A 25,511-nucleotide genomic window follows, 5' to 3' on the forward strand; every position below is an offset into this window, starting at 1 on the left:
AACAATTGAGTCAAAAATTATTAGAAGATATTCAATAAGACTTGACCTGGTTGGACAAATACAAATACAAAAAACATTGTGTTTTTGGGCGGAACGCCTTTCTTAACCACTGTGCACCAATTGCGCTAAATGCAACCCTTCGTCGACGCTGTGAAACGTCAAAAAGGCAATTCTTTTCAGCCGGGAATAGTAATTTTAACAATCTTGCATGGTTTAATTTATCCAATAATGTAAACAATTGCACTCTAAATGCAAGTAAAAAGTTTTTGGGACGTTATTCTATTATTAAGCTAAAAACAATTGCGCTGCTAAAGAAAAATTTAATGTAAATACAAGCAAACGCACAAAGTACGACAACCTTATTTGAGGTTAGAAAAAATCGAGGAGTAGAGCGACTTATTTTCAGCATACGTTGACAAGTTTTGACGGGTACTTCCAATTAATTGCACTACTTTTGATCATATACTATAAAAAGGTACAATGAATGTGCCTCCGATAGCAGCTCCCAGTGTGATTCCACCACCATTGGGCATACCACCAATGTTTAATATACCGCCACCAGGTTTCGGGGGTCCACCACCACCAGAATTGGCAGCTGCATTTGGTGGTATACCGCCCAATACAGAATGGACTGAACATAAAGCGCCAGATGGACGCCCTTATTACTATAATAATAATACCAAACAAAGTTCGTGGGAGAAACCCGAGGCCTTGATGACACCGGCAGAGCGATTGACTCATCAATGTCCCTGGAAAGAGTATCGCTCGGATGCGGGCAAGGTATATTATCACAACGTTAACACAAAAGAGTCTCGTTGGGAACCACCTGCAGAATTCTTAGAAATGAAATCCAAAGTTAAAGCAGAAGAGTAAGTGGAATAATAAATTATTGCCTACTAGTTCAAACCAAATTTTCATCAATGTATAATATTGTTTATAGAGCTGCAGCTGCTGCCAAGGCTGTCGCTGCCATGACTTCATCCAGCTTAGTTGGTTTGGTACCACCTGCCGCTCTAGCCAGTATACTACCTGCGACTCTGCCCACCGTAGCAAATATAACTACACCTGACATTCGTTCACCATTAACTCCAGGGAGTAATGAAAACTCTTCATCCGCTTTGGATCAAGCAATGGCCGCGACTTTAGCCTCAATCGAAATGCCACAGACCAATAAGGAAGAAAAAGAAAACAGTAACTCAATAAAATATATTCATATACTCTAATAATGAAATATATTATTAATTTTAAATATTTTCCAGATAAAAAAGATCCTCCGAGCGACGAAAAGATTATATATAAAGATAAAAAAGAAGCTATTGAAGCTTTTAAGGAGTTACTGCGTGAAAAAAATGTTCCCTCAAATTCAAACTGGGATCAATGTGTTAAAATAATCTCCAAGGATCCACGTTATAGTTCCTTTAAAAATTTAAATGAAAAGAAGCAAACATTCAATGCTTATAAAACTCAAAAACTGAAAGATGAACGCGAAGAGTCACGTTTACGTGCTAAAAAAGCTAAAGAAGATCTGGAGCGTTTCCTTATGTCCACCGATAAAATGAATTCACAAACCAAATTCTATAAATGCGAAGAACTCTTTGCAAGCAATAAAATTTGGACTAATGTACCAGAACAAGATCGTCGCGACATCTATGATGATTGCATTTTCAACTTGGCAAAAAAGGAAAGAGAAGAAGCGCGCTTATTGAAAAAACGTAACATGAAAGTTTTAGGTGAATTACTAGAATCGATGACATCAATTACTTTCGAAACAACCTGGGCACAGGCACAACTAATGCTGCTGCAAAATGCTGCTTTCAAAAACGATGTAAATTTACTTGGGATGGATAAGGAAGATGCACTAATAGTTTTCGAAGAACATATCCGTTCATTAGAAAAAGAAGAAGAAGAGGAGCGAGAACGTGAAAAGAAACGTTTAAAGCGACAACAACGCAAAAATCGTGATGCATTTCTATCATTACTCGACGCACAACATGAGGCGGGGAAGCTTACATCAATGTCTTTGTGGGTGGAACTATATCCGATTATCTCAGCAGATTTGCGCTTCTCTGCTATGTTAGGTCAACCAGGTTCAACACCACTAGATTTGTTTAAATTTTATGTGGAGGACTTAAAAGCGCGATATCATGACGAAAAGAAAATAATACGTGAGATCCTAAAAGAAAAACAATATGTAGTGCAAGCCAACACATCATTTGAAGAATTCGCTACAGTTGTGTGCGAGGACAAACGATCTACCAATTTGGATGCAGGAAACGTAAAATTGACTTACAACGCCTTGCTTGAAAAGGTAAATTTAATTCACATTGTTCTGTTTTCAGTGTTTCAGTTTTTTTTTAATTTTTTTTACGTTAAAACAGGCGGAAGCTGCTGAAAAAGAACGACTCAAAGAAGAAGCGCGTCGTTTACGTAAGCTTGAGAATGAGATCAAGGCAGAGTGGCAAGAAGCAAATATTTCCGTACAAGAACCTTTTGAGGCTGCAAAAAAATTGGTGGAACATTTAGAAGCGTACACTGTATACGAAAAAGAACTTGGTGTCAAAAAAATCTGGGATGATTATATAAAAGAAAGTGAAGATGCATGCAGTCATCATCATTCCCGCTCTAAAAAATCCAAAAAGAATAAAAAGCACAAGAAAAGAACACGTTCTAGCTCTAAATCGGTAGACAAAATTTATCTTAATAACGTAACATATAGTTTTAAATTGTTTACCTTTAAAATTGCTTTATAGGATATTGAAAACGAACAAGAGGAAATTGAAAACACAAAGTCAAAGAAAAAGAAGTCAGTTTCTCGATCAGTAAGTGTTGTTGTTGCAAATTAAGCGTTTTTGAGCATTATAATTTATTGCTATTTTACTTCACTTCACACAGCGATCGGCTAGTTCTAGTCAAAGCATGGAAAGCGAACGCGTATCGAAAAAGAAGAAAAAGCGAAAGAACAAAAAGTCATCTCGTGCTGTAAGTATCACATTTCACGGTCTACATTTGTTGATGTACATAGGTTTCTACTTTCCATTTTAAGTCTTCCTGTGAATCGGAACGTCCTGTTTCCACGCCGATTGCTTCACCAGCAGCAGCTCCAATGGAAGATATAACTGCTAATCGGAAGAAAAAGCGTGACAAAAAAAACAAGAAAGATAAGAAACATCACCGATCTGTTACACCAATCAGCGCCAATGGCAGTAATCATTCTGATATTGAAAATTCGAACAAAAACGCAGAAGAACATGGTCTAAGCGAAACTGAGCTTGTAACAAAACGAGCCGCTCTTTTAGCACAGTTAAATGAACAAATGGAAGATTGACCATTAGACAAAAAGCGATTAGGTTCAAATTCAACTAGAACTTCAATTAAGAACCGAAGCAGCAAATAAGTACGCCAACTTAAACACAACCAAAATGCAGCAAGATGTACAAAAATCACGGGCACCGAAACATAAAAAAAAACGCCTTTCCTAATTTATGCATTTTGGTAGCAATAGAGTAGCTGCAATTTGTTTTTCTTTATTAAGAAGAATATTTATTAATATTAATTGTACTATGGGAATTACATACATTGTATTTATATACCGTAAATTGTGTGAAGACTTAAGTAGAAACTGGTAATTCAGTACTGGTATTATTATTATTAAAAATAAATATTTTTAAATTATGTAGTTGGCAGACATAATGAGCGCAATTAATGTACTTTAGCGTATAAAATAAAAAGTATGTATTAATTTTTTCAAATAAATAATGAATGAAGATAGAAATTGCAGATTGATTGTAAACAAAAGAAATAAAAATTTAACCTAACCTAATTTAATTACATATACGTATATGTATGTACAAACATTTTAATTATATACACAAGTGCAGAGAATAATTTCAACGGTCAGTACAAAACCAGAGCACACACTATGCTTCGCTGACTTCCCCTTCATAACAATTCCATCAGCAGCGTACACACTGTACCACGAGCATTTTCAAATACTACGAGAGACTGTTTTTGAAAAATAAGCGCTCGCAACTATGTATTTCAAAATATACTCTAATGACTAATTTCTAAATACATACTTTTGTATGCACTTGATGCGATATATCAAAAATTTTGCCAAACATTGAGACTTGAGCGTTCATATTAGAATTTGCTTGTTATATCAAATAAATATACAGTGCGTTTCGGTTCGTGGTTTGGCGTGCAGCGAACGTTTCTACGCTCGATTACTATTCCTTTATTTCAATCAAAATTTTTTTTCTGTTTCAAAACTTATATTTGTGATCTGAATTGAAGTGAGTTAAATTTATTTACTTATACGTAATTAAACAAATTGTATAAAATCCTTGTGTTTAGCTTTAAAATTTACAACTTTAAAGAACACAAAAATAAAAAATTTCATTACGCAACTTGCATTCTGTAAATCGCAAAATATGAGCGCGTTATATAATATGCACATGTACATGAAATGATATATGCTATTTATGTTTTGAATGAGTGCGCTATTTAACAGAAAAAATTAATTTTATGAAAATTTATTAAATTGTTCAATTTATATACATATTAAGGTGTAAAGGTTTTGAAATATTTTCTGCTTATACATACATCTATGTGCTTGCGTAAATATAAATGTGTTAACTACTCATATTTTAATACGTGAATTGGGTTTTCGAAAAAAATGTTCGTGCTCCGTTCTTCAAATGAAAAAAATCGCTACGTTGGCATGGCCTCTAATGAGATAATGACCTTGCCAAAAAAACCATTGATAAAAGAGTGACAGTTTGGCTTTATGTGTATTCGATTAATTGCATAATTTTTGGCAGCAAATTAACATAACCTAAAAAAAAAAAAAAATTAAACAATTAAGGAAGGCTAAGTTCGGGTGTAACCGAACATTACATACTCAGTTGAGAGCTTTGGAGACAAAAAAGGGAATATCACCATGTACGAAAATTAACCTAGGGTAACCCTGGAATGTGTTTGTATGACATGGGTATCAAATGGAAGCTATTAAAGAGTATTTTAAAAGGGAGTGGGCCATAGTTCTATATGAGGACACCATTTCGGGATATCGCCATAAAGCTGGACCAGGGGTGATTCTAGAAAGTGTTTGTACGATATGGGTATCAAATGAAAGGTATTAATGAGGCTTTTAAAAGGGAGTTGTATATGTGAAGGCGTTTTCGAGATATCGACCAAAATTTGGACCAGGGTGACCTAGAACATCATCCGTCGGGTACAGCTAATTTATTTATATATGTAAGAACAGTATTCTGCCATGATTGCAAGGGCTTTTGATTTCGCCCTGCAGAACTTTCTATTGTTGTTGTTGTTGTAGCGATAAGGTTGCTCCCCGAAGGCTTTGGGGAGTGTTATCGATGTAATGGTCCTTTGCCGAATACAGATCCGGTACGCTCCGGTACCACAGCACGGTACAAAGCAATCCAATCACCATGTTTCATCCTTTTTTTCGTATTTGGTATAGAATTATGGCATTTTTTTCATTTTTCGAAATTTTCAATATCGAAAAAGTGGGCGTGGTCATAGTCGGATTTCGCCCATTTTTATAAGCTTTTATTTAGTTTCACTTTTGTTGTATGTAATGGAATCTTGCAAGTTAAATTTGATACACTTCCCGGTGTCCGATTGAGCTGAAATTTTGCACACATGTATAACTCCGATGACAATGCAATATTAATTTACGAGAATTCGATAAATTAATCGATAACACAGTTATCGGTAAAGATTTGTGTTTACTTTGGCATAACAGCCTAAGTCCCGTACAAACCCGACGCCCGACGGTACCTAACCGTGGATTTTGAGACTTAGACGTGGTGAATCACGCGTGTCACACGTGGTGAATCTCACGCTTGCGAAAAGCGGAGACACAACCCTCTGTTGTATTTCTGTGTATAACCAACTTAGCTGAATTTTTAAGGCTGTTTAACTCTGTAATTTATTTTGCTTTTGGAAAAATTACCTATTTGAAAAAAGCTGGCTGAAAAATATTGGCATAACAGCTTAAGTTAAATCAAGAATGGAAAATCTTGGAAAATTTGGGCAGATGTGGCAATTTCGCGCGTCCATTGAACGAAATATTGACAATCTATTGATCATCGCTAGGAAATTAGCGACATTCCATCAACTTAGCAGCACTTTAGCAATACTACTGTTATTATTTGCCCGCTCAAACACACCCATATTAATTGTGCATTAAATCTAAAATATACAATTCAAAAATTACTCCGGTTGTTATGTCCGCAGCATTTATTTGGTGCAAATACACCACAATAATTTACACGGCCAAAGCAATACAACGAACGCTAACGCGGTTAGGCTGTTATCGGTAAGTGCTGCATACTTTTCTGCGCACTTGATTTTGTTTTACAAATTTTTGGCGATGGAATTTTAGCTAAGCGAAAGTTGGAATATTAGACGTTTTTTTATACACGCGTATAACGTTTGCGCGGGGAAAAAAAACGCCTATCCTCGCTTAGATAATGCTTAGGAGACCCATCTAGCGGCAGTGGTTAAACAAGTAGCTATAGCTGCAGGATGTACCGAAAAGCGGAGACACGACCCTCTGTAGTATGCTTGTGTATAACATATAGTTAAATCAGTTGCGATGAATTCTGGACACACATAGAATACATAGAATTAGTGGAAACAAAAACACATATTTCAGTTACATCTGAGTATAATGCGTATTGAAATTTAGTAGCACATATTTTATGCGCAGCAACTTCAGAGGTGTATTTAAAGTTTGACGCTTAGCAGTCCATATAAAGTATAAGCGTATAGACGTTTACGTGTAAAAAAAAACACGGCTATTATTTTAAAACAAATTTAACCACAGAGCAGAGATCTGCAATGAGTAGTTGTAAACTGAATGTGACATAGGCAAAGCCACAATAAAATATGATTTTAAGTTAGTTAACACTGTTTGAACAATTTTATATGTGCTCTCTGTCAAAAATGCTTCAACTAACTTAGTCACATTTTATTTCGATTATGAATATGCCCCAATATATTCAGATCATGATATAAAAAATCGTGTACTCATACTCAGTCAGGGTTATTCAAACGTAGCGATTCGTATCAGTAATTTGGTTGAGTCTTTTTTCATCCTGACACCACGTTAGCGTTGAACGCGAAAGATCTGACAACCGAAGATGCTGATATCCGAAGTGAAGCTACTTTTGACACACACATACGATATGTTTTCTCGAAAATCTGTATATTCATATGAATGTATGTATGTATTTAACGTTTTGTTGTTGCAAGAACACGTGAACATGTGTATGCAAATATATACAAATTCATTTGAATGAGTTTAACAAAGCATAGGGCGCATTCCAAAAGCAACACTGCTGGCGAAGTTGATTAGTGATAACTTCTTGGAACGCAGAGTTGCAACTTTACAGCAAATTAGTGAGCATACAAATTTTCCGCTCCATTCACTCAACGTTTTTATCGATGGGTTGTTGACAGTTGGCTCAACGTATCGTTTCAAAAGCACAATTTCTTTCACTCAGCTGATAACTGATTAGCTGAGCTAGCAGTTGCGCTTTTAAATTCACCCTTCGAAGCAAACTTTTGCTTCGTATTTCAATTAAAATTTCATACGAAAGCAAACCAAACACGAGAATAGTTCGTGAGAGACCGTTGTAGCTTGTATTCATATGCATCATAGCTTATGCTTACTGTTATGTTTGTCGGGTGTTAGCCGTAGCTCAATCTTTATTAAACATAAAATAACATACAATTTACAGGTCATAATTACATAAAAAACAAATAAATATATAAAGTCTTACCGCGTATTTAATTACCGGTTGTGGGATGTTCGGAAGACAGAAAAGGAATATGTAACGTTATGTCTTTTGACACTTATTTATACATTAGCGATGTCACATACATATTTAAATGAACGGCACAATACAATAGTAGATACTTATACAAATACATTTGACAAGTGAACATTTTCGGAATTTAATCTACAATTAAGGGTTGCCAACATCCCTTTTTCTTTTAGTTGGATGGTAATCTGGAGTCCAAGCTGGAGGTCTCTTGCGTCTCGTTGATCTTCTTAACTCTTGAGAAACTGCAGGTGGTTCAGTAGTTGACTCTCGAGCATCTGTAGGTGTATCACTGCTAACTGCTGTTAATGATTCGTTAACAGGAATTTCTATATTCGGAGACTGTGTCTGTTCCTCGGCTGGATTACTTAGCGTTGACTCTTGCACTGTGGCAATGTCACTTTCTTGAACTCTTGAATTGGTTGAATCGGAATTCGAAGCTGTTGGCTTAGGTAGAAGCTCAAAATAATCATATAAAATATCCAATGTGTTGTTTGGTGTTTTTACGAATCTTGGTCGAAGCTGGTTTGAATGAGATTTTACCGTCTAAATATGTCAGAGTTTTCGATTTTAACCTCGTAGTTAACTTTGCCTAGAACCTTTATGATTGTTCCGGGTGCCCAATAAGATTGGTTAAGTTTATATAACTTTGCGTAAACTAGATCTCCAACTTCATAATTTCTTTCTTTATCTCCATGTCGCTTATTAAACTGTTGTTCCATGTGTTCGTTACGTGACTCATTGGATGGCTTCGAAATTTTAAGCATGTCGAACCCTGTACGTAGTCTTCTCCCAACGAATAATTCAGCTGGCGATTTCCCTTGCGGTGCATTGCGATTGGGTATGGTGCGATATGTTTGCAAAAACGTTTGTAAAATTTGGGTTGGCGTTCCCGCGTCCTCCAATTTCTTTAAAGCTCGCTTAAGTGTGTCCACAAACCGTTCCGCTTGACCGTTCGACTGCGGGTGATACGGCGCTGTGAATGTATGAGCGATACCACGGTTTTTGCAAAAATCCGCAAACATTTCACTGGAAAATTGTGTACCATTATCGCTGACAATTAGCTCAGGATTTCCAAACTGTGATGTAAAATCTGAAATGCACTCTAAAATCTTTAATGATGTGATCGACTTAATTTGATATATTTGAGGCCATTTCGAGTATGCGTCGATTATTACCAAATAGTAAATTTGATTAACCGGACCTGCAATATCAATATGAATGCGTTGCATCGGATGCTCTGCATTACGCCATGAAGAAAGAGTTGTTTTTGGTAATGTTTTAGCAACAGTTGCACATTTTTTACATGATTGAATATACTGCTTTATATCCTCATCTATACCCGGTCAGTATACATAACTTCGTGCTAGCGCTTTTGAGCGTTCAATTCCTTGATGACCTTTATGCAGTTGCTTTAGGATTCGATTGCGAAAACACTTGGGAATAACTAGACGATCTTTTAGCATGATGCAATGTTCAACCATACTCAGACTATCACGATGTGTATAGAAACTACGTAAATCGTTGCTGATTGTGTTCGGCCACTTACCTGTCTTCACGTGTTTTGTAACATCTTGTAAAAATGCGTCTTGCATTGTCGCTTTTTGTACCATCTGAAAAGTAATTGGCAAAAATTCTATGGTATCAATTGTAATTTGTTTAATATCACGTTCAAGCTGGCAACTTGCTATGACCGTTTCTTCATTAGGTTTTGATGTGCTTCTAATAAGACGTGAAAGTACATCAGCTGCACCAAATTCATTGGTAGGTACGTATTCTAAAATAAAATCATATGACATCAACGTTAAGGCCCATCGCTGAAGGCGGTTTGCAGAGTGTGCAGGAATCCCCTTCTTATTACCAAATATGGCAAGTAATGGCTTATGATCTGTATGTAAACAAAATTTTTTTCCATACAGGTACTTATGAAACTTTACCACTGCAAATACCAAAGCCAAGCCTTCTTTTTCAATTTGCGAATAGTTCTTCTCAGCTTGTGTCAGAGCTCTTGCAGTATGCGCGATTGCTTTTTCTCTACCATCTGCGAACAAGTGACAAATATATGCACCTAGACCCACGTTAGAAGCGTCCGCTGCTACCTTGATTGGCAGTTTGGGATCGTAGTGTGTTAGTAAGAGATCTGATGAAAGAAGTTTTTTAAATTTATTGAAGTTATTCTGGCATTGTGTGGACCAGTTCCACTTTGCATTCGTTTTTAGTAAATTATCCAAAGGGTTCCTAAGAACGCGCATACCTCGGATAAACTTTCCGTAATAATTTATGGCACCTAAAAACGATCTTAATTCGCTGACATCTTTCGGTGGTGGAAGTTCCAAAATTTTGCTGATTTTATTCTTATCTGGCCTTACGCCTTTCTGATCGATGTGATATCCCAAATACGTGCAAGATTGTTGAAAGAATTTACATTTATTGAAATTGACCGTAATGTTGTGGAGTTTAAAACGTTCAAAAGGTTTAATTACTGCGCTTATATTTTCTTCTTTAGTTTTAGTAGCTACAACAACATCATCTAAATAGGGAAATACTCCAGAGAGTCCCGAAAGTAATGATTCCATAACAAGCTGAAACGCTCCGGGTGCAGATTTAACTCCTGGTGCTAAACGATTGAATGTATATAACCCGTGATGTGTTGATTACGAGAAGTTTTTTTGTTTCCTCGTCTACTTCTATTTGCATATAAGCATTGTTTAAATCGACTATAGAAAAATATGAACAGCCGTTGAAATTAACAAAAATTTCGTCTGGTAGTGGCAATGGAAATGTGTGAGGCTCAAGCTGTGCGTTGAGGCCTGTAGAATAGTCACCACAGATACGAATATTACCTGAAGCTTTTTTGACTACCACGATTGGAGCTGACCATTCGGAGAAATTGACTGGAGTAATAATACCGTCATCTTCTAATCTTTTCAATTCCCTTTCGACTTGTTCCCTTGCTGCATAAGGTATTGGTCTTTTTGGGCGAAATACCGGCACCGCTTGAGGCTTAAGCTGTAAGTGAACTTTGTATGCCATACAGTTGGAGATTAGAACAATTAGGACTGTGATATAAACTGTAAGATTTAATAATTTAGGTGTAAAGTTTTAATGTTAAAAATATATAATTATGTACAATATAGAATTTTTTTTGTCGCAGACGAAAAAGCCTAATTATCGTTAAAGGTTGCAATGAACATATAAAGTGTTATATTTCTTTAGGGTCAATTTATTGTTTACTTTATAGTTAATTTTATTAACCAATAATAAAAACTTATTTTTAAAAAAGTTTTTTTCTTTAATTTTATTTAATACCAAGATAAAGTGAGGTCAGATAAGTATGCAAACTAAGTTTAGTAAAGATATATCGATTTCTGTTGAAGTTATCGTGTTAACGGCCGAGCGGAAGGACAGACGGTCGAGTGTGTATAAGAACTGGCGGTGGCTTCAACCGATTTCGCCCATTTTCACAGAAAACAGTTTAGAGAATAGGAGCTATGCTCTTGCCACAAGGATTGGTAAATCTTTGTTCGACTTATTGCATTAAAAGTATTCTAGACAAATTAAATGAAAAAGGGCGGAGCTACGCCCATTTTGAAATTTTCTTTTAGTTTTGTATTTTGTTGCAGCATATCATTACTGGAATTGAATGTTGACATAATTTACTTATATACAGTAAATATATTAAATTTTTTGTTAAAATTTGACTTTACAAATTTATATTTAAAAAGTGGGCGTGTTCGCATACATATAGTAATAGGAGTAACGTTCCTGCCAAATTTCATCATGATATCTTCAACGACTGCCAAATTACAGCTTGCAAAACTTTTAAATTACCTTCTTTTAAAAGTGGCCGGTGCCACGCCTATTGTTCAAAATTTTAAAAATTTTCTATTCTGCGTCATAAGGTCAACCCACCTACCAAGTTTCATTGCTTTATCCGTCTTTGGTAATGAATTATCTCACTTTTTTGGTTTTTCGAAATTTTCGATATCGAAAAAGTGGGCGTAGTTGTAGTCCGATTTTGTTCATTTTAAAAAGTGATCTCAGATGAGTGCCCAAGAACTTACATACCAAATTTCATTAAGATACCTCAAAATTTACTCAAGTTATCGTGTTTACGGACGGACGGACATGGCTAAATGAATTTCTTTTTTCGTCCAGATAATTTTGATATATAGAAGTCTATATCTATCTCGATTAGTTTATGCTGTGAGCTCTGCTCAGCTGAGTATAAAAAACAAAACAAAAATTAAACAAGTAAGGACGGGACTGTCTTCGGCTGTGCCGAACAGATGTGAACAGATGTATAAAAGATTTTAAGATAAATATCAAAAAAATGGCAAAAAACCCCCTTATCTGAAAGATCGGTTGTATGGGATATATATTATATATAGCTCCGATCGGAATGATTTTTACAGGAAATCTTCTATAATATATTAGAATATATATAGCAGCAAGTTTCACGTTTTTATATTGGAAACTAAGGGAGAAATGGCCAGAAATCTTTCTATCTGAACGATCGGTTGTATGGGATAGGTATATACTATATACATATAGCTCCGATCAAAGTGATTTTTTCAGGAAATCTTCTATGATATATTAAAATATATATCACCGAGTTTCACGTTTATACTTTCTAAATTAAGGGAGAGATGGCCAAAAATCTTTCTATCTGAAGGATCGGTTGTATGGGATATAACTATATATAGGTCCGATCAAAGTGATTTTTTCAGGATATATTCTATGATATATTAGAATACATATCACCGAGTTTCATGTGTATACTTTCTAAATTGCAGCAGGAATGACCAAAATCGTCTTATTTGAACGATCGGTTGTATGGGAGATATATGTTATAGTGGTTCGATCCTACCGGATCCGACAAATGCCTAATATAACACAAAAATACATCCTTGTGCCAAATTTCATTGAGATATCTCAAAATTTGAGGGACTAGTTTGCGTTCAAACAGACAGACGGACAGACGGACAGACAGACATGGCTATATCAACTCAGTTCGTCGCCCTGATCAATTCGGTATACTTAATGGTGAGTCTATCTTCTATATTTCTAAACGTTACAAACATCGGATCAAAGTTAATATACCATTTCATGTTCATGAAAGGTATAAAAAGTGACCGCTAAACTATTTATGCAGTTGGTGAAATGTCACATTCGCAACTAGGGTGATCGCGTTTTCTTCCAAAATTATTGTTTTAGAGTTCAAACGAAACATAGGCACATCTAACTAGGGCTGTGAACTGCATCCGGATTTTTCAACTATCCGGAAAAACCGGATAGCTAGGCAAAAAATCCGACTATCCGGATTCGTAAATGGAAAATCGGGATATCAGCTGTTAGGATATCCGGATACGTAAACGGAAAATCCGGATATCCGTATGTCCGGATACTGGAATATAAAAGTTGAGTACCTGCATATGAATTGAACGAAGTAAACATCGAAAAATTGTTCACAAAATATGTTTATAGATCATGATTCAATTACTAGAGGTTTGTTCTTCAATGACGGCAGAGCTTTGACACTCCCACATTGAAAAATCTGGACGGGTTGCTTTTACGAAGTAAGGAAAACGGGTAATAATCTAATTCCCTTTAGCGAAAATTGTAGTAGAAAAGTACATTTAGTAGTATATTAGTAGTGATAATAAATTTGTAAATGCCAACATGTTTTGGAGGAAATAATTCATTTTCTACTAAATATTTCGTGAATTGATAAAAGAGAATTTTATTCAAAAATACACTCTATCAAAATTTGTTTCAAAAACTCCCTATATGAGCATAAGTTCAATGTATTTTGACATAAGAGGGAGTTAATGAAAATCATTCTGAGGCGATCTCCAATCTAATTCTAATATAGGATTTTTTGTGACAAATCATGAAATGGGAAGTTTTTGAAAAATATTTTGAGATAGGACGATATTGAAGAGGCAGCCGACATGGTCTGACAAAAAACAAAACAAAAAAAAAAAAAAAAACAAACAAAAATAAATGGCTTATTGTCTTAGAACTTTATATTCCGGTCTTGAATTTGACAGAAGAGTTCAGCTTTTATGCGGTCTGTAGCAGGAGCAGGGAGTATTCACCTTTTTATTCTGAAATTTCGGAAAGATTATTAAATGAACGTCAAAAATAAAAAAGCTACAATTTTACAAACATCAACATTTTTTTTTTTTTTTTTTTTTTTTTGTTTTTTTTGTTATTAACGTTAAATAAACATATGTTCATCAGTTTGTTGTTTTCACTGGATATCCAAAAATACGGTTATTAACCGGATCTTCATAAATCCGGATATCCGAATAGTTTCTCAAACGAATATTTACCGGATATCTCAAAGGATATCCGTATGGATATCCGGATATTCGAATATGCAGATAGTCCCAGCCCTACATCTAACTTATTTTTTAAGCTCCAGAGATTTTTTGTTCTCTAGCAAGTTCTGCGGAACGCATAAATTGAAAGAGTTAAATATATCGGCTGTTTTTGTTTTCAAAGCTCTTATCTTTTTTTAATTCTTTTACACAAACATAGGCGAATTTTGTGTTATTATTTTAAATAACCACCGTTTGATTTGATAACTGTCTTCTTTTAGTCCCATCGACGCACTGCACTTTCATTATGCTCTTCACATCACTGCTAGAGGCCGCTCAAAACTCTCCGTTTAAAACTCCTTTTTCTGCAGCGAGCTGTCAGGCAAGCACTCGAAGCGATGGAGTATCACAGCTTACGCCAAACCACCATATAATGGCTGCAGCCGCAGCTGCGGGTGGTAAGATTAACTTCTTTTAAATTAAGATTCGAAATTTACTTTTTTTCTTTGTTGCAGACTCTTGCGAATTTGGCTCCAATACCTACTTCGCACTGTGTGGTCTTGGTGGTATTATCTCTTGCGGGCTCACACACACCATGGTGGTACCGTTGGATTTAGTAAAATGCCGTCTTCAAGTTGATCCAGCAAAATACAAGAGCGTATTTAAAGGCTTTTCTATTACGCTGAAGGAAGACGGTATAAAAGGTCTTTCGAAGGGTTGGGCACCGACTTTCTTTGGCTATTCAATGCAGGGTCTCTGTAAATTTGGTTTATATGAAGTATTTAAGGTGATGTATTCAAATGCGATCGGTGAGGAGAACTCATATCTGTATCGTACTTGGTTGTATTTGGCAGCTTCTGCATCGGCTGAATTCTTCGCCGACATTGCTTTGGCACCTATGGAAGCGGCTAAGGTGAAAATTCAAACCACTCCAGGTTTTGCCAATACGCTACGTGAAGCCTTACCTAAGATGTCAGCACAAGAGGGCATTTCTGCTTTTTACAAAGGTCTAGTACCATTGTGGATGAGACAAATTCCTTACACCATGATGAAATTCGCCTGCTTTGAGCGGACATTAGAGTTGTTGTATAAGTGTGTATAAAATGTATAAATCAGCCATGAGATTTGTTTGAGGAACATTTCTTTTGCAGATATGTTGTACCAAAGCCACGTCAGGATTGCACAAAAGGTGAGCAATTAATTGTCACCTTCGCTGCTGGTTATATTGCCGGTGTCTTCTGTGCTATTGTATCACATCCAGCCGATACCGTTGTATCCAAATTGAACCAAGCCAAGGGTGCCTCAGCTTTTGATGTAGCCAAACAATTGGGTTGGGCTGGTATGTAAAATATGATGTAACCAATTCTTACCCAAATATTAATAACTATTTTGTAATTTTTTTGTTTGTTTTGTTTTAATAGGTCTTTGGGGTGGTCTGATGCCTAGGATTGTCATGATCGGTACTCTTACTGCTGCCCAATGGTTTATCTACGATGCTGTTAAGGTTTATTTGCATATGCCAAGACCTCCACCGCCAGAAATGCCAGAGTCGTTGAAGGCAAAATTGGGCGTAGCATAATTTTAAAGAAACATTTATTTGGATAGTGAAATTTATTTAGGGACTTTTCTGTAAATTGTTAAATTGATTAAAGATAAAAGTGCAAAAATTATTCACATAATAATACAACGAAGTTTGTATTAAATAAATTATTCGAAACCAATGTGGTTACAACAAGAAATAAAATAAGTAAGGAAGGCTAAGTTCGGGTGTAACCGAACATTATATACTCAGCGTGAGCTTCAATTGTACATTTCATTTCAGATAAATTACATTTTTACATAACACGTGGCACCGCCCGTTTAAAAAAAATGTCTCCACATTTCCTCTTACAATAAGGGTTGATAACTGAAATATCATTGATTCGAAACTATTTTTTGCTAAGTTATAATTTATTATTCTGTTGTTGTTGTTGTTGTAGCAGTGCTTCGCCCCACCTAATAGGTGCGACCGATCACAAATTGTCATCAATATCCTCTAACGGGAGTCCAAGGAAACTTGCAGTTTCAACAGGGGTGGACCATAATGAAAGGGGTGTTAGAGGCAGGTTCCACATTACAATTAAAGAGATGGTTGGTGTCATGTGGCGACACATTGCAAGCGGGGCATACATTTTGAATGTCGGCGTTGATTCTGGATAGGTAAGAGTTTAACCTGTTACAGTATCCAGATCGAAGTTGAGCTAGAGTGACTCGCGTTTCCCTGGGGAGTGTGCGTTACTCTTCCGCAAGTTTTGGGTATTGTTCTTTGGGTACTGGATTCACCGGGCAATTCCTGGCATAAAGGTCCGACGCTTTTTGTGGAGTTCGCTGAGGACCTGCTTGTGTTTTTTGGCTTCATACGGCTGAGTTCTCAGATGCCGTATTTGCTCATAATACTTACGGAGATGACTCCGTGTTGGCTCATCAATCATATTCTGGGTATTCAACAGGAACTGTTCGGTTAGCATCTCATTGCTCTCCCTGATGGGGAGTATTCTCGCCTCATTATGTAGATGGTCTTCTGAGGACATAAGAAGACAGCCCGCGGCTGTACTGAGAGCAGTATTTTGGCAGGCCTGTAGATTCTTCCAATGAGTAGTTTTTAGGCTTGGCGACCATATAGGGGACGCGTAGCATATAATCGGCTGGCGAATTGCTTTGTGTGTGGTATTGAGTGTTTCTTTGTCTTTTCCCTAAGTACTGCCAGCAAGAGATTTTTGATTATTTTATTACGGCTCTGGATTTTCGGTACAATTGCGGCTGCATGCTCACCAAAATGTTGATCCTGATAAAACGTCACACCCAAGATTTTGGGGTGTAGGACAGTCGGCAGCGTAGTGCCATTGATGTGGATGTTCAAAATGGTCGACATTTGGGACATCCATGTTGTAAATAAGGTCGCGGAGGATTTATTTGGTGATAATGTCAGGTTTCGCGAGGCGAAAAAGCTGGAGAGATCAGGGAGGTAGCCGTTAATTCATACAAATCGGTGGGAAGCAGACTCCATGTTTTATGCAGACCCCAAACGGCAGCTGCAAGGCAGATAAATTTTCACTTATTTTTACTGAGAAACTTTTCATGGCAAAAACTTAGATGTAGTAGGCGGAGGACACTAGCACCACACGACGGCGGTCTTTAAGTCACGGTTACGTAGGAAAAAAGAAAGACAGGGGGAAAGATAAACCGAAACAAACTGAACAAAAGAACCGAAACCGACGGACCGACACCAGAATTGAATCTGGGACCGAAAGTACAACAGCGACCAATCGCACCAAAGTAAGAGACCCCCAGCGGGTTAGGGGGTTAGAATATACCCGCGGTAAGTATGCACGTCGTAAGAGGCGACTAAAATACCAGATTCAAGGGGTTGTGTAGCGCAACCCTTCTGGTTGCCAGCGCAATATATAGCTTCTCCAAACCCAATTGTCAACCTCACCTTCGAGCGACGAATCCCGTTTCACTAACAGACGAGGCTCTGGCGACCACAAGCTCCTCATGGAACTTGGGGGTGGGGAGGGCGTTATGGCCTGAAGGTTTAATGTGGCCATATAAATCGTTCCCGAGATGGTCGGGCTAACACCTTAATGGAGCTGTGTTACCGGAGCGTACCGGATCTGTATCCGGCAAAGGACCATCACATCGATAACACTCTCCAAAGCCTTCGGGGAGTAAACTTATCGCTACAACAACAACAACCAAAATAAGAGCCGCAGCTAGAATGAAAAGAAAAAACCAGCTAAAGCCGAAATTGATCTACAAACCGAACCAAAGTGTAAATAAGAAGTGATTTCTTAAAAGCAAAGTAAAAGTAGAAAAACGACTTCTCTGGACCGGTGTTAGGTTCAACACCTTCCCGGAGCAAGAGAATATGGAGCAGTCCGACTGCTAGGATCTGCTCAGAGGATGGCAATTTGATGGAGGGACGCAACAAATTAAATGAGGTTACACTTAAATGACAGTCCTTGGTGGGAAAAACTCTCGAGTTGCTCGTTGCGGGTTCTCTATACCTCCAAGTAGTGGCGGCTACCTAATATACCGAAGATCTTGGGTTTACATTAAAAATAAAAAAAAAGTTCTGGAATAAATTTAAAAAATATATAGGCAATTGTGTTTTTTTTTTTTTAACCCATTAGTGCCCAGAGAGATCCAGATGGGTTAGGAACATAAAACTTTCAGACAAATATTTATTTGCTCGTAGAAGCAAAATATGAAAAAATAAAATTTCTACCTCTGCTGGTTTTCGAGTTATGAGCTGTAACATATGTGTAACGTACTCAGTACATTTTGATTGCCTTATTGGTAACTGACAATAAACGGAACTTGTTGAACTTTAAGTAACAGTTCACTGGTTTATTGTATTTCACTTATTTATGTAGTGGTGTGATGGTAGCGTGCTCCGCCTATCACACCGTATGCCCTGGGTTCAACTCCGGGGCAAAGCAACGTCGAAATTTTAGAAATAAGATTTTTCAATTAGAAGAAAATTTTTCTAAGCGGGGTCGCCCCTCGGCAGTGGCTGGCAAGCGCTCCGATTGTATTTCTGCCATGAAAAGCTCTCAGTGAAAACTCATCTGCCTTGCAGATGCCGTTCGGAGTCGGCATAAAACATGTAGGTCCCGTCCGGCCAATTTGTAGGGAAAAATCAAGAGGAGCACGACGCAAATTGGAAGAGAAGCTCGGCCTTAGATCTCTTCGGAGGTTATCGCGCCTTACATTTATTTATTTTTTTATGTAGAGAAAATAAAGAAATTCAGTCAACTTTCGAAACAAATATATAAAAACTTATAATAAATACATATGTATATGCTCCATTTAGGAATAAAGATTTAGTTAGTATTGAAATAATGATATTTCTCGAAACATTTTATACATAAACCAACGTTAAATTTTTTACACATAGAAGAAGGGTGAGCTGCACAATTCAGCCCAGCGCAGCGTCGCCTTTTTTTATCGATAGTTTCGACCACAAATGATTTATGCTGTCAAAACCCCGTAAGTTCTGCAATAACGATGTAAAATCCAAGCGTTTTGTATTGAAACATCTATTAGCCAAGTAACAATTGAGCGCCACCATTTTCTACCACGTGTTCCAATTCTATAGGCATTTACATTTTGGTCCATTCTATCCGTTCCACCCATGTGTTTGTTGGATTGTTGAATAGAATCTGGCAAAGGTAACATAATACGTTTCCTTTCCAATCGCGAATACCTACCAATGGTGGTAACAGGTAGTTTGCCATGTATAATAGAAGATACACTCATCACTGCATTGTCAACCCATTTAGTTATTTTAATATCGGTTGACTCCATCTTCGCGTTTTCCGTGTAACCACGTTCAAGTTTTCTCAATTCTTCTTTCGTCTGCAAAATACATGATTTTGGAATTATGTTTGGTCGAATGGTTCCGGTCCATGTTAACCACGTTGCCTTAGTCCAACTAAGGCTGAGGGTGACGTGAATAAGTTGTCAAAATAAAAACTGAATTCTAAACTCCTGATACTTTGGTCAAACGCGTCCAGCATGCAAAATAGCGGCGTTATGTTTTAGCCGTATTGGAATGCATACTCCTCTTTCATACGAAGATTCCATCCTTGGTACATCTCGAAATTTACTAAATACCCTAAAGGAGTATTCAGGCTCAACATTTTGTATCCAAATCGTAATGGCTTACTAACTTTTCTATGCCTTACACTGTTACATATCCGTAACGCTCCGATTGTCGGTTATCCCTAGAAGCCTACCGCTACCAAACATTTCATTTTGCATTTGCATAACTCTATATATATATATATATATCTAAGTAAATAAACACAAAACTTATATATATATCTAAGTAAATAAACACAAAACTTTCACTGCTAAAATGTTTCTTTATTATTTTAATATTTGTTCTTACCTTCGTCTCGTTGTAATTTTGGGTTTCGCCTCACTTTTAAAAAAGTCGTTTTCACAACGACCAACCGCGATGAAATAAAAAGTGCAACTGACTCAGTACTTGATTGACAGGATTATCTACATTTTATTATATTTCTCGGAATGCAAAAATTTGAAATTTTACTAGACTGCTATGACTAACGGGTGTTTCAAATTCAAACGGGCTGCGTTACGCATATGTAACAGTGGGCAGTATTGGGTTAAGTGCGATTGAGTCTCGACATGACTTGGAACACAGTCCGAGTGTATTTCTGTCATGGAAATGTACCCAGCGAAAATGTATGTGCTTTGAGCAAAGCGAATCCCTGCGAGTCAAGTTCGATTAACTGACATATTAAAGTATTAAAGTATCGGTAGGTATATCGCGTCTAAAATTTTCAGTTATTACATCGATTTTTCGGTGGGTGGTGTCCCATCCCTAATCCAGTGGCTTCTCAACTATATGATAAACAATTACACGTGCCAAGCAAATGTCAAAAATTTTGTTTTGTCAACCAAATGCTAATAAACATAAAAATATAAACTATTCGATTAAAATGACTGCAGTAAAACCTAAAAACGGAAAACAAGGTGCAAAAACAAAAAGTATTGGAATAGCTCTAAAAAATAACTCTTGGGAGAAGGTTAAGATAAAGGGCAATATAATCTCGGATGACGGCGGCGGATTTGAGGGTCTTATAGGATTAGAAGTTTTGGAAGATTATGATCCGAAACTGGTAGAAAATGCGAAGGTAGAGTATATTTTTATTCTTTCTTTAACAACTGCCCTTACAATAAGAACGTTCAATAGGAGAAACGCAGTAGAAAAGAGAAGCGAATGGATCGAAAGGCACATACCAAAAAGCGCAAGTTGGAGCAAACAGATGATGAGGAATCGGATGAAGCGGATACAGCAAATGTGGCAGGTGAAGATAAAGGCATAAAGAAAAATAAAAAAGAACGTATTGCAGAACGAAAAGCAATTTTAGTTCAGAAGCGCAAAGAGAAACGTTTACAACGTAAAATAAAAAGGAAAACAACCAAAGGTGGACAAGTAGATCAAGACCGAACTGAGTCACAAGATGATAAGGAATATCCACCAAATCGGTTTGCATTACTACGACCCCCACCAAAAGATGATGGCGGTGTAAACTGTGATAATCAAATTAATGAGACACCACAGCTTGTGAAGTCATCTGCACTAAGCGTTGATGAATTGGAGGTAAGAGAAAGAACTGCCACCTTCTCTAGTTAAATTGATATTTTATTGCTACAATTCAGGGTTGGAATGGACTGGGAGTTCCGCAAACTATTTTGCGGGCAATTGCTGATAAGGGTTTCAAATCGCCGACTGAAATACAAGCTATGACCCTACCAGCTGCTATTATGGGAAAGAAAGATATACTTGGCGCAGCAGAAACTGGCAGCGGTAAAACTTTAGCGTTTGGTATACCAATTTTAACTGGCATTATGGAACTGAAAGCCAAAAATATACGTAGTGGTATACGCAAAGCACCCAAAGTGAAGGGCCAAAAACTGGATGATGTAAAAAAGCAAACCCTTGTAGAAAATCGCGAATTGACACCTCCACCAGAAGAGCTCGACTTTTATCCCACTTTGCCAACAGATGATGAAGCCAGTGATTTGGAAGAAGTTGACGATAAAGGCCCACTTTATGCGGTTGTGTTAACACCAACACGAGAGCTGGCGGTGCAAGTTAGAGACCACTTGGTAGCAGCAGCTAAATACACCGGTACAAATAAAAATGTAATTAAATAAGGTTTTTATTTAATTATCTACTTTTTGTTGTAAATAAGGCATTAATATAGCTGCTATTTTTGGAGGCTTGGCTGTTGCAAAGCAAGAACGTTTGCTTAAACGTTGTCCTGAAGTTGTGGTCGCTACACCCGGTCGTTTGTGGGAGTTGTATCAACAAGAAAATCCACATTTGAGTAAAATAGAGGACATAAGCTTCTTGGTAATAGATGAAACTGACCGCATGGTAGAAAAGGGACATTTTGAAGAATTACGCAGCCTTTTAAAAGTGTTAAACGCCAACGAAGATAAAAAGCATTCACGTCAAAATTTTATATTTTCAGCAACATTAACATTAGTCCATGATTTACCAGAGCATATGCAGCGTAAGTTTTTTATGAACCCCTCTTTACATCAACTAATTTTAAAAAATTTTAATGCTTAGGACGCAATGTTGGAAAGCGACCGAAATTTATTAAACAAACGCCGGGCATGAAAATTCAGAGTCTGATCGAGGAGTTGGGTATTTCACAGCCTAAAATAGTGGATATAACAAGCAGTCAACGTAAGTGCAAATAAATATTTAATTTTTACGTTTATACATTTTGTTTATATAGAAACGGCACAAACTCTTACTGAATGTCGCTTGATTTGTCAAATTGATCAAAAGGACTACTATCTCTATTATTTCCTACAACGTCATCCGGGCCGTACAATAGTTTTTTGCAATTCAATCGATTGTGTAAAACGTTTAGCCACAATATTTGGTTTATTAGAATGTGCGCCTCTACCGCTTCACGCAAATATGATACAAAAACAACGCTTAAAAAATTTGGAAAAGTTTCGTGACAATGTTAATGGCCTCTTGATAGCTACTGATGTAGCAGCGCGCGGCCTTGACATACCAAACGTAGAGCATGTCATTCACTATCAAGTAAATAATTTTAGTATTTAATGTATCACTGAATGCACTTTGTAGTTTAATTATTGTATCCCTTATTCTCAGGTTCCACGTACTAGCGAAAATTATGTGCATCGTTCAGGACGTACAGCGCGTGCAAATAAAAATGGTATCACTGTAATGTTCATGGAACCAGGTGAAGTAAAGAATTATGTGAAACTCTACAAAACTTTAGACAGAAGTAAGTTTATACATACATACATTTGGCATAACACTAATTTCATACATGATCTTATTGTACTAATATATATTTCTTTTAATAAATGAAATGAAATGAAATGTATAATTTATTTGTCTTATAGCGGAGGATCTACCGCTGTTTCCCGTTTCCGAGCAATATTTACGTGCTGTAAAAGAACGTGTTAATTTAGCTCGTGAAGTGGATAAACAAGAACTGAAATTACGCCGTACGCAAAGTGAAATTGGTTGGATGAAGAAGCAGGCCGAGGAAATGGATATGATCATAGATGGGTTTAACGACGAGTCGTAAGAAGACTAGACATTTAACACACAACTAAGAATAATCACCATTTTTACTTGCAGTGGCAGCGATCAAGAGGAGGACGCATTTGTGATCGAACGAAGACGTAATCGGTTACATTTGGAGAACGCGCGTGCGCAGCTAAAGTCTTTGTTGGTCAAACCTATGTTTCCAAAAAGCTTCAGTTTCAGGTAAGTGTCAGTTAGTAAAACAATGCTTACAATTGGTATATGCTTTTGGTTTAGGTATCCAACCAGCACCGGAAAGTTGCTGATGCCAGAAACAAACACAGACAAACCAAGCGCTGTTAATGTTATGAAGGCGGCTATCGAAGACATGAAAGAAGCCAGGAAACAACGCAACAAGAAACGTAAATAATGACGTGAAAATTTGTACATATGTATATAAGTATTTTTTTATAATGTTTGGTAAATCATGTTTAAATAAACCATTAAAATGAAATCAGTGTTTCGAAACGAAATACCGTACACCGTTCTCCGTAAGCGAGCGCGCATGCTTCGCCAGCAAAGTCGATACAGAAAGTGAAGGCGTACTGAAGCATCTAACAAGAAAAAAAACAGAGACAACATTACAATACTTCCCCCCCCTTACATTGATACTAAAAGCTAACATGCCAAACTTACTCTATATAAGGCTCCATTTCTGCCATAGTCCAGCGCGTCTTTGTCTTAAATAATACACGCATACGTTCCTGTATATTTGTAGGCAAAAGCTCTTCAACTAATGAGCGTATACAAACTGTATTTCCTTCTTTATCTATAATGCCCAATCCACGCAAATAGTTTTCCTAGTAAAAAAAAACAAATTATATAAAAAAAGAAATTGCCAAGTTTACGCAACTTACATCACAGTTCATACCCTCTGGCATTGCTTCTTGCCAAGTGTTCATAAATTCATCTTTGCGAAACTTCAGCTCCGGTTGCAAAATATTTTGCGCTATAATACGCGCAACTAATTCTTTTTTATAAGTGTACTTGCCCTCTTTGCCCTCAGTTGGTATTGTGTAAATATTAAAGAGACCTTTTACAATGTCCGCTGGTGCAATTCCGTCCAATGCGGACACAGTCTCTTCATACTCTACTTCATCTAAAGCCCATGAATTTTCACTTAATAACGCAAGCATACAATTCACAATGCGCATTTCATATTCACTATCTAGCATACGCATGCGTCCATCAAATTCAATAGCACGAAAATGCTGCAAACCTTCATCGAATTGTTTACGACTACATTGCACTGTATCCAAGAGTTGGTTGTATGTGAATAACAGTTTGCGGTCTATATACTCCTCATTTTCTGGGCCCGAGTAACGTGTCAACTGCAATAGTTCATATATTTTGCGGTAACGCGGACGTATTTCACGACATTCGAAATACTCGTGAAAGATTTTCAAAATTTTACGTTGCTCCAGCACACGGTCGACCAAAACATCATCATCATCATCATTAAGGCTTGATTCGAGTGATGCCTGGCCAGTGCGTGGACTTTTTAATGGAGATGTGCTAGTGGCAGCAGCGAATTTCAAGTCTGGCACCAAAAGCAAACTATTGGAAATCTCAGCGCCTTTTACATCGTATGTTTTCTCCTCGGTGCAGAGCACAACCTTTTCATTATGGCCGCCTTTAAAGTAGAGTGTTTGGCCCAGTCGAATTTGTTGATGCATGTGTGTGTCTAACTCTAGAAGTTTCAAATTTTCACTTTCCATAGCTGCGGATGGATAATAGAGAGCTTGCGTAACTTGTGTGAGATTTTTTGCATCCAGTTTGGCGTGCTTGATAATACTTTGCACATCCTCTAGGGTACGAACGTAGCTGCATTTAATCCACATGACTAATTAGTAAAAAGTAATAGTGTAGCTCATCTTGATATACTCACGGTTTCTCCTCATCATCGTCCAGTTCAACTTCCATCTCTATCTCAGTCATTTTATAAGGAATCAGTAGAATAATCAAGTATATTTAGGAAACAAGTAAGAACAAAGTTTCAATTTGGCGCTAAATTAACAGCTGTGTTTGTTTACATGACGAGGTCTGTTCCCTTCCTTCATGATTTTATAAGCTGGACAGATTTGGTGCCACTAAATGGTTATCGTAAACTTGGCAACTTAGCCACGATTATACTCCACTTAGCGCATATTCCACAAAAAATAAGTCTGTCTGTTG

At 37.0% G+C, this 25,511-nt stretch overlaps 4 protein-coding genes across 6 annotated transcripts; 3 read left to right on the forward strand and 1 right to left on the reverse strand.

The window, feature by feature from the left end:
• Positions 1 to 478: 478 nt before the first annotated feature.
• On the forward strand, positions 479 to 3,830 carry Prp40 (pre-mRNA processing factor 40). The gene is made up of 7 exons (XM_067771190.1): positions 479 to 869; positions 941 to 1,191; positions 1,260 to 2,308; positions 2,379 to 2,681; positions 2,751 to 2,819; positions 2,893 to 2,979; positions 3,044 to 3,830. The coding sequence occupies exons 1-7, from the start codon at positions 481 to 483 to the stop codon at positions 3,323 to 3,325; spliced, it is 2,430 nt and encodes an 809-aa protein (XP_067627291.1). The 5' UTR covers positions 479 to 480; the 3' UTR covers positions 3,326 to 3,830.
• On the reverse strand, positions 3,493 to 25,379 carry LOC137243424 (sister chromatid cohesion protein DCC1). 3 transcript variants are annotated; one of them, XM_067771193.1, is made up of 4 exons: positions 25,225 to 25,379; positions 24,194 to 25,160; positions 23,973 to 24,136; positions 3,493 to 4,834 (listed from the first exon to the last, which is right to left on the reverse strand). In XM_067771193.1, exons 1-4 carry the CDS (start codon positions 25,272 to 25,274, stop codon positions 4,825 to 4,827), a joined length of 1,191 nt encoding a protein of 396 aa, XP_067627294.1. In that variant the 5' UTR covers positions 25,275 to 25,379; the 3' UTR covers positions 3,493 to 4,824. The 3 variants fall into 3 exon arrangements, with proteins under 3 accessions (XP_067627294.1, XP_067627293.1, XP_067627292.1); XM_067771192.1 differs by lacking the exon at positions 3,493 to 4,834 and adding an exon at positions 10,843 to 10,873; XM_067771191.1 differs by lacking the exon at positions 3,493 to 4,834 and adding an exon at positions 23,718 to 23,890.
• Mpcp1 (Mitochondrial phosphate carrier protein 1) lies at positions 4,133 to 15,866 on the forward strand. The gene is made up of 5 exons (XM_067771197.1): positions 4,133 to 4,292; positions 14,461 to 14,637; positions 14,695 to 15,271; positions 15,331 to 15,518; positions 15,601 to 15,866. Exons 2-5 carry the CDS (start codon positions 14,487 to 14,489, stop codon positions 15,756 to 15,758), a joined length of 1,074 nt encoding a protein of 357 aa, XP_067627298.1. The 5' UTR covers positions 4,133 to 4,292; positions 14,461 to 14,486; the 3' UTR covers positions 15,759 to 15,866.
• On the forward strand, positions 20,516 to 23,809 carry LOC137243422 (ATP-dependent RNA helicase DDX24). Its single transcript, XM_067771189.1, has 10 exons — positions 20,516 to 20,883; positions 20,943 to 21,353; positions 21,413 to 21,884; positions 21,949 to 22,272; positions 22,332 to 22,451; positions 22,504 to 22,820; positions 22,893 to 23,028; positions 23,150 to 23,333; positions 23,391 to 23,519; positions 23,574 to 23,809. The coding sequence occupies exons 1-10, from the start codon at positions 20,623 to 20,625 to the stop codon at positions 23,704 to 23,706; spliced, it is 2,487 nt and encodes an 828-aa protein (XP_067627290.1). The 5' UTR covers positions 20,516 to 20,622; the 3' UTR covers positions 23,707 to 23,809.
• Positions 25,380 to 25,511: the final 132 nt, after the last annotated feature.

This window comes from Eurosta solidaginis, chromosome 3, assembly GCF_040869045.1.
Source record: "Eurosta solidaginis isolate ZX-2024a chromosome 3, ASM4086904v1, whole genome shotgun sequence".
Classification (NCBI taxonomy): Eukaryota; Metazoa; Arthropoda; class Insecta; order Diptera; family Tephritidae; genus Eurosta; species Eurosta solidaginis.

Excerpts from the sequence above, each read along its gene's own strand:
- LOC137243422 (XM_067771189.1), top strand. The coding sequence starts at position 20,623 with ATGTCAAAAATTTTGTTTTGTCAACCAAATGCTAATAAACATAAAAAT. Across the intron at positions 21,885-21,948 it reads AGCAGCAGCTAAATACACCG|GCATTAATATAGCTGCTATT; the intron begins GTACAAATAAAA and ends GTTGTAAATAAG. Across the intron at positions 22,273-22,331 it reads TTTACCAGAGCATATGCAGC|GACGCAATGTTGGAAAGCGA; the intron begins GTAAGTTTTTTA and ends TTTAATGCTTAG.
- Prp40 (XM_067771190.1), top strand. The coding sequence starts at position 481 with ATGAATGTGCCTCCGATAGCAGCTCCCAGTGTGATTCCACCACCATTG. Across the intron at positions 2,682-2,750 it reads CACGTTCTAGCTCTAAATCG|GATATTGAAAACGAACAAGA; the intron begins GTAGACAAAATT and ends ATTGCTTTATAG. Across the intron at positions 2,820-2,892 it reads AGAAGTCAGTTTCTCGATCA|CGATCGGCTAGTTCTAGTCA; the intron begins GTAAGTGTTGTT and ends CACTTCACACAG.
- LOC137243424 (XM_067771191.1), bottom strand. The coding sequence starts at position 25,274 with ATGACTGAGATAGAGATGGAAGTTGAACTGGACGATGATGAGGAGAAA. Across the intron at positions 25,161-25,224 it reads GACGATGATGAGGAGAAACC|CTACGTTCGTACCCTAGAGG; the intron begins GTGAGTATATCA and ends GATTAAATGCAG. Across the intron at positions 24,137-24,193 it reads CAGAGGGTATGAACTGTGAT|GAAAACTATTTGCGTGGATT; the intron begins GTAAGTTGCGTA and ends TTTTTTTACTAG.
- Mpcp1 (XM_067771197.1), top strand. The coding sequence starts at position 14,487 with ATGCTCTTCACATCACTGCTAGAGGCCGCTCAAAACTCTCCGTTTAAA. Across the intron at positions 14,638-14,694 it reads TGCAGCCGCAGCTGCGGGTG|ACTCTTGCGAATTTGGCTCC; the intron begins GTAAGATTAACT and ends TCTTTGTTGCAG. Across the intron at positions 15,272-15,330 it reads ACATTAGAGTTGTTGTATAA|ATATGTTGTACCAAAGCCAC; the intron begins GTGTGTATAAAA and ends TTTCTTTTGCAG.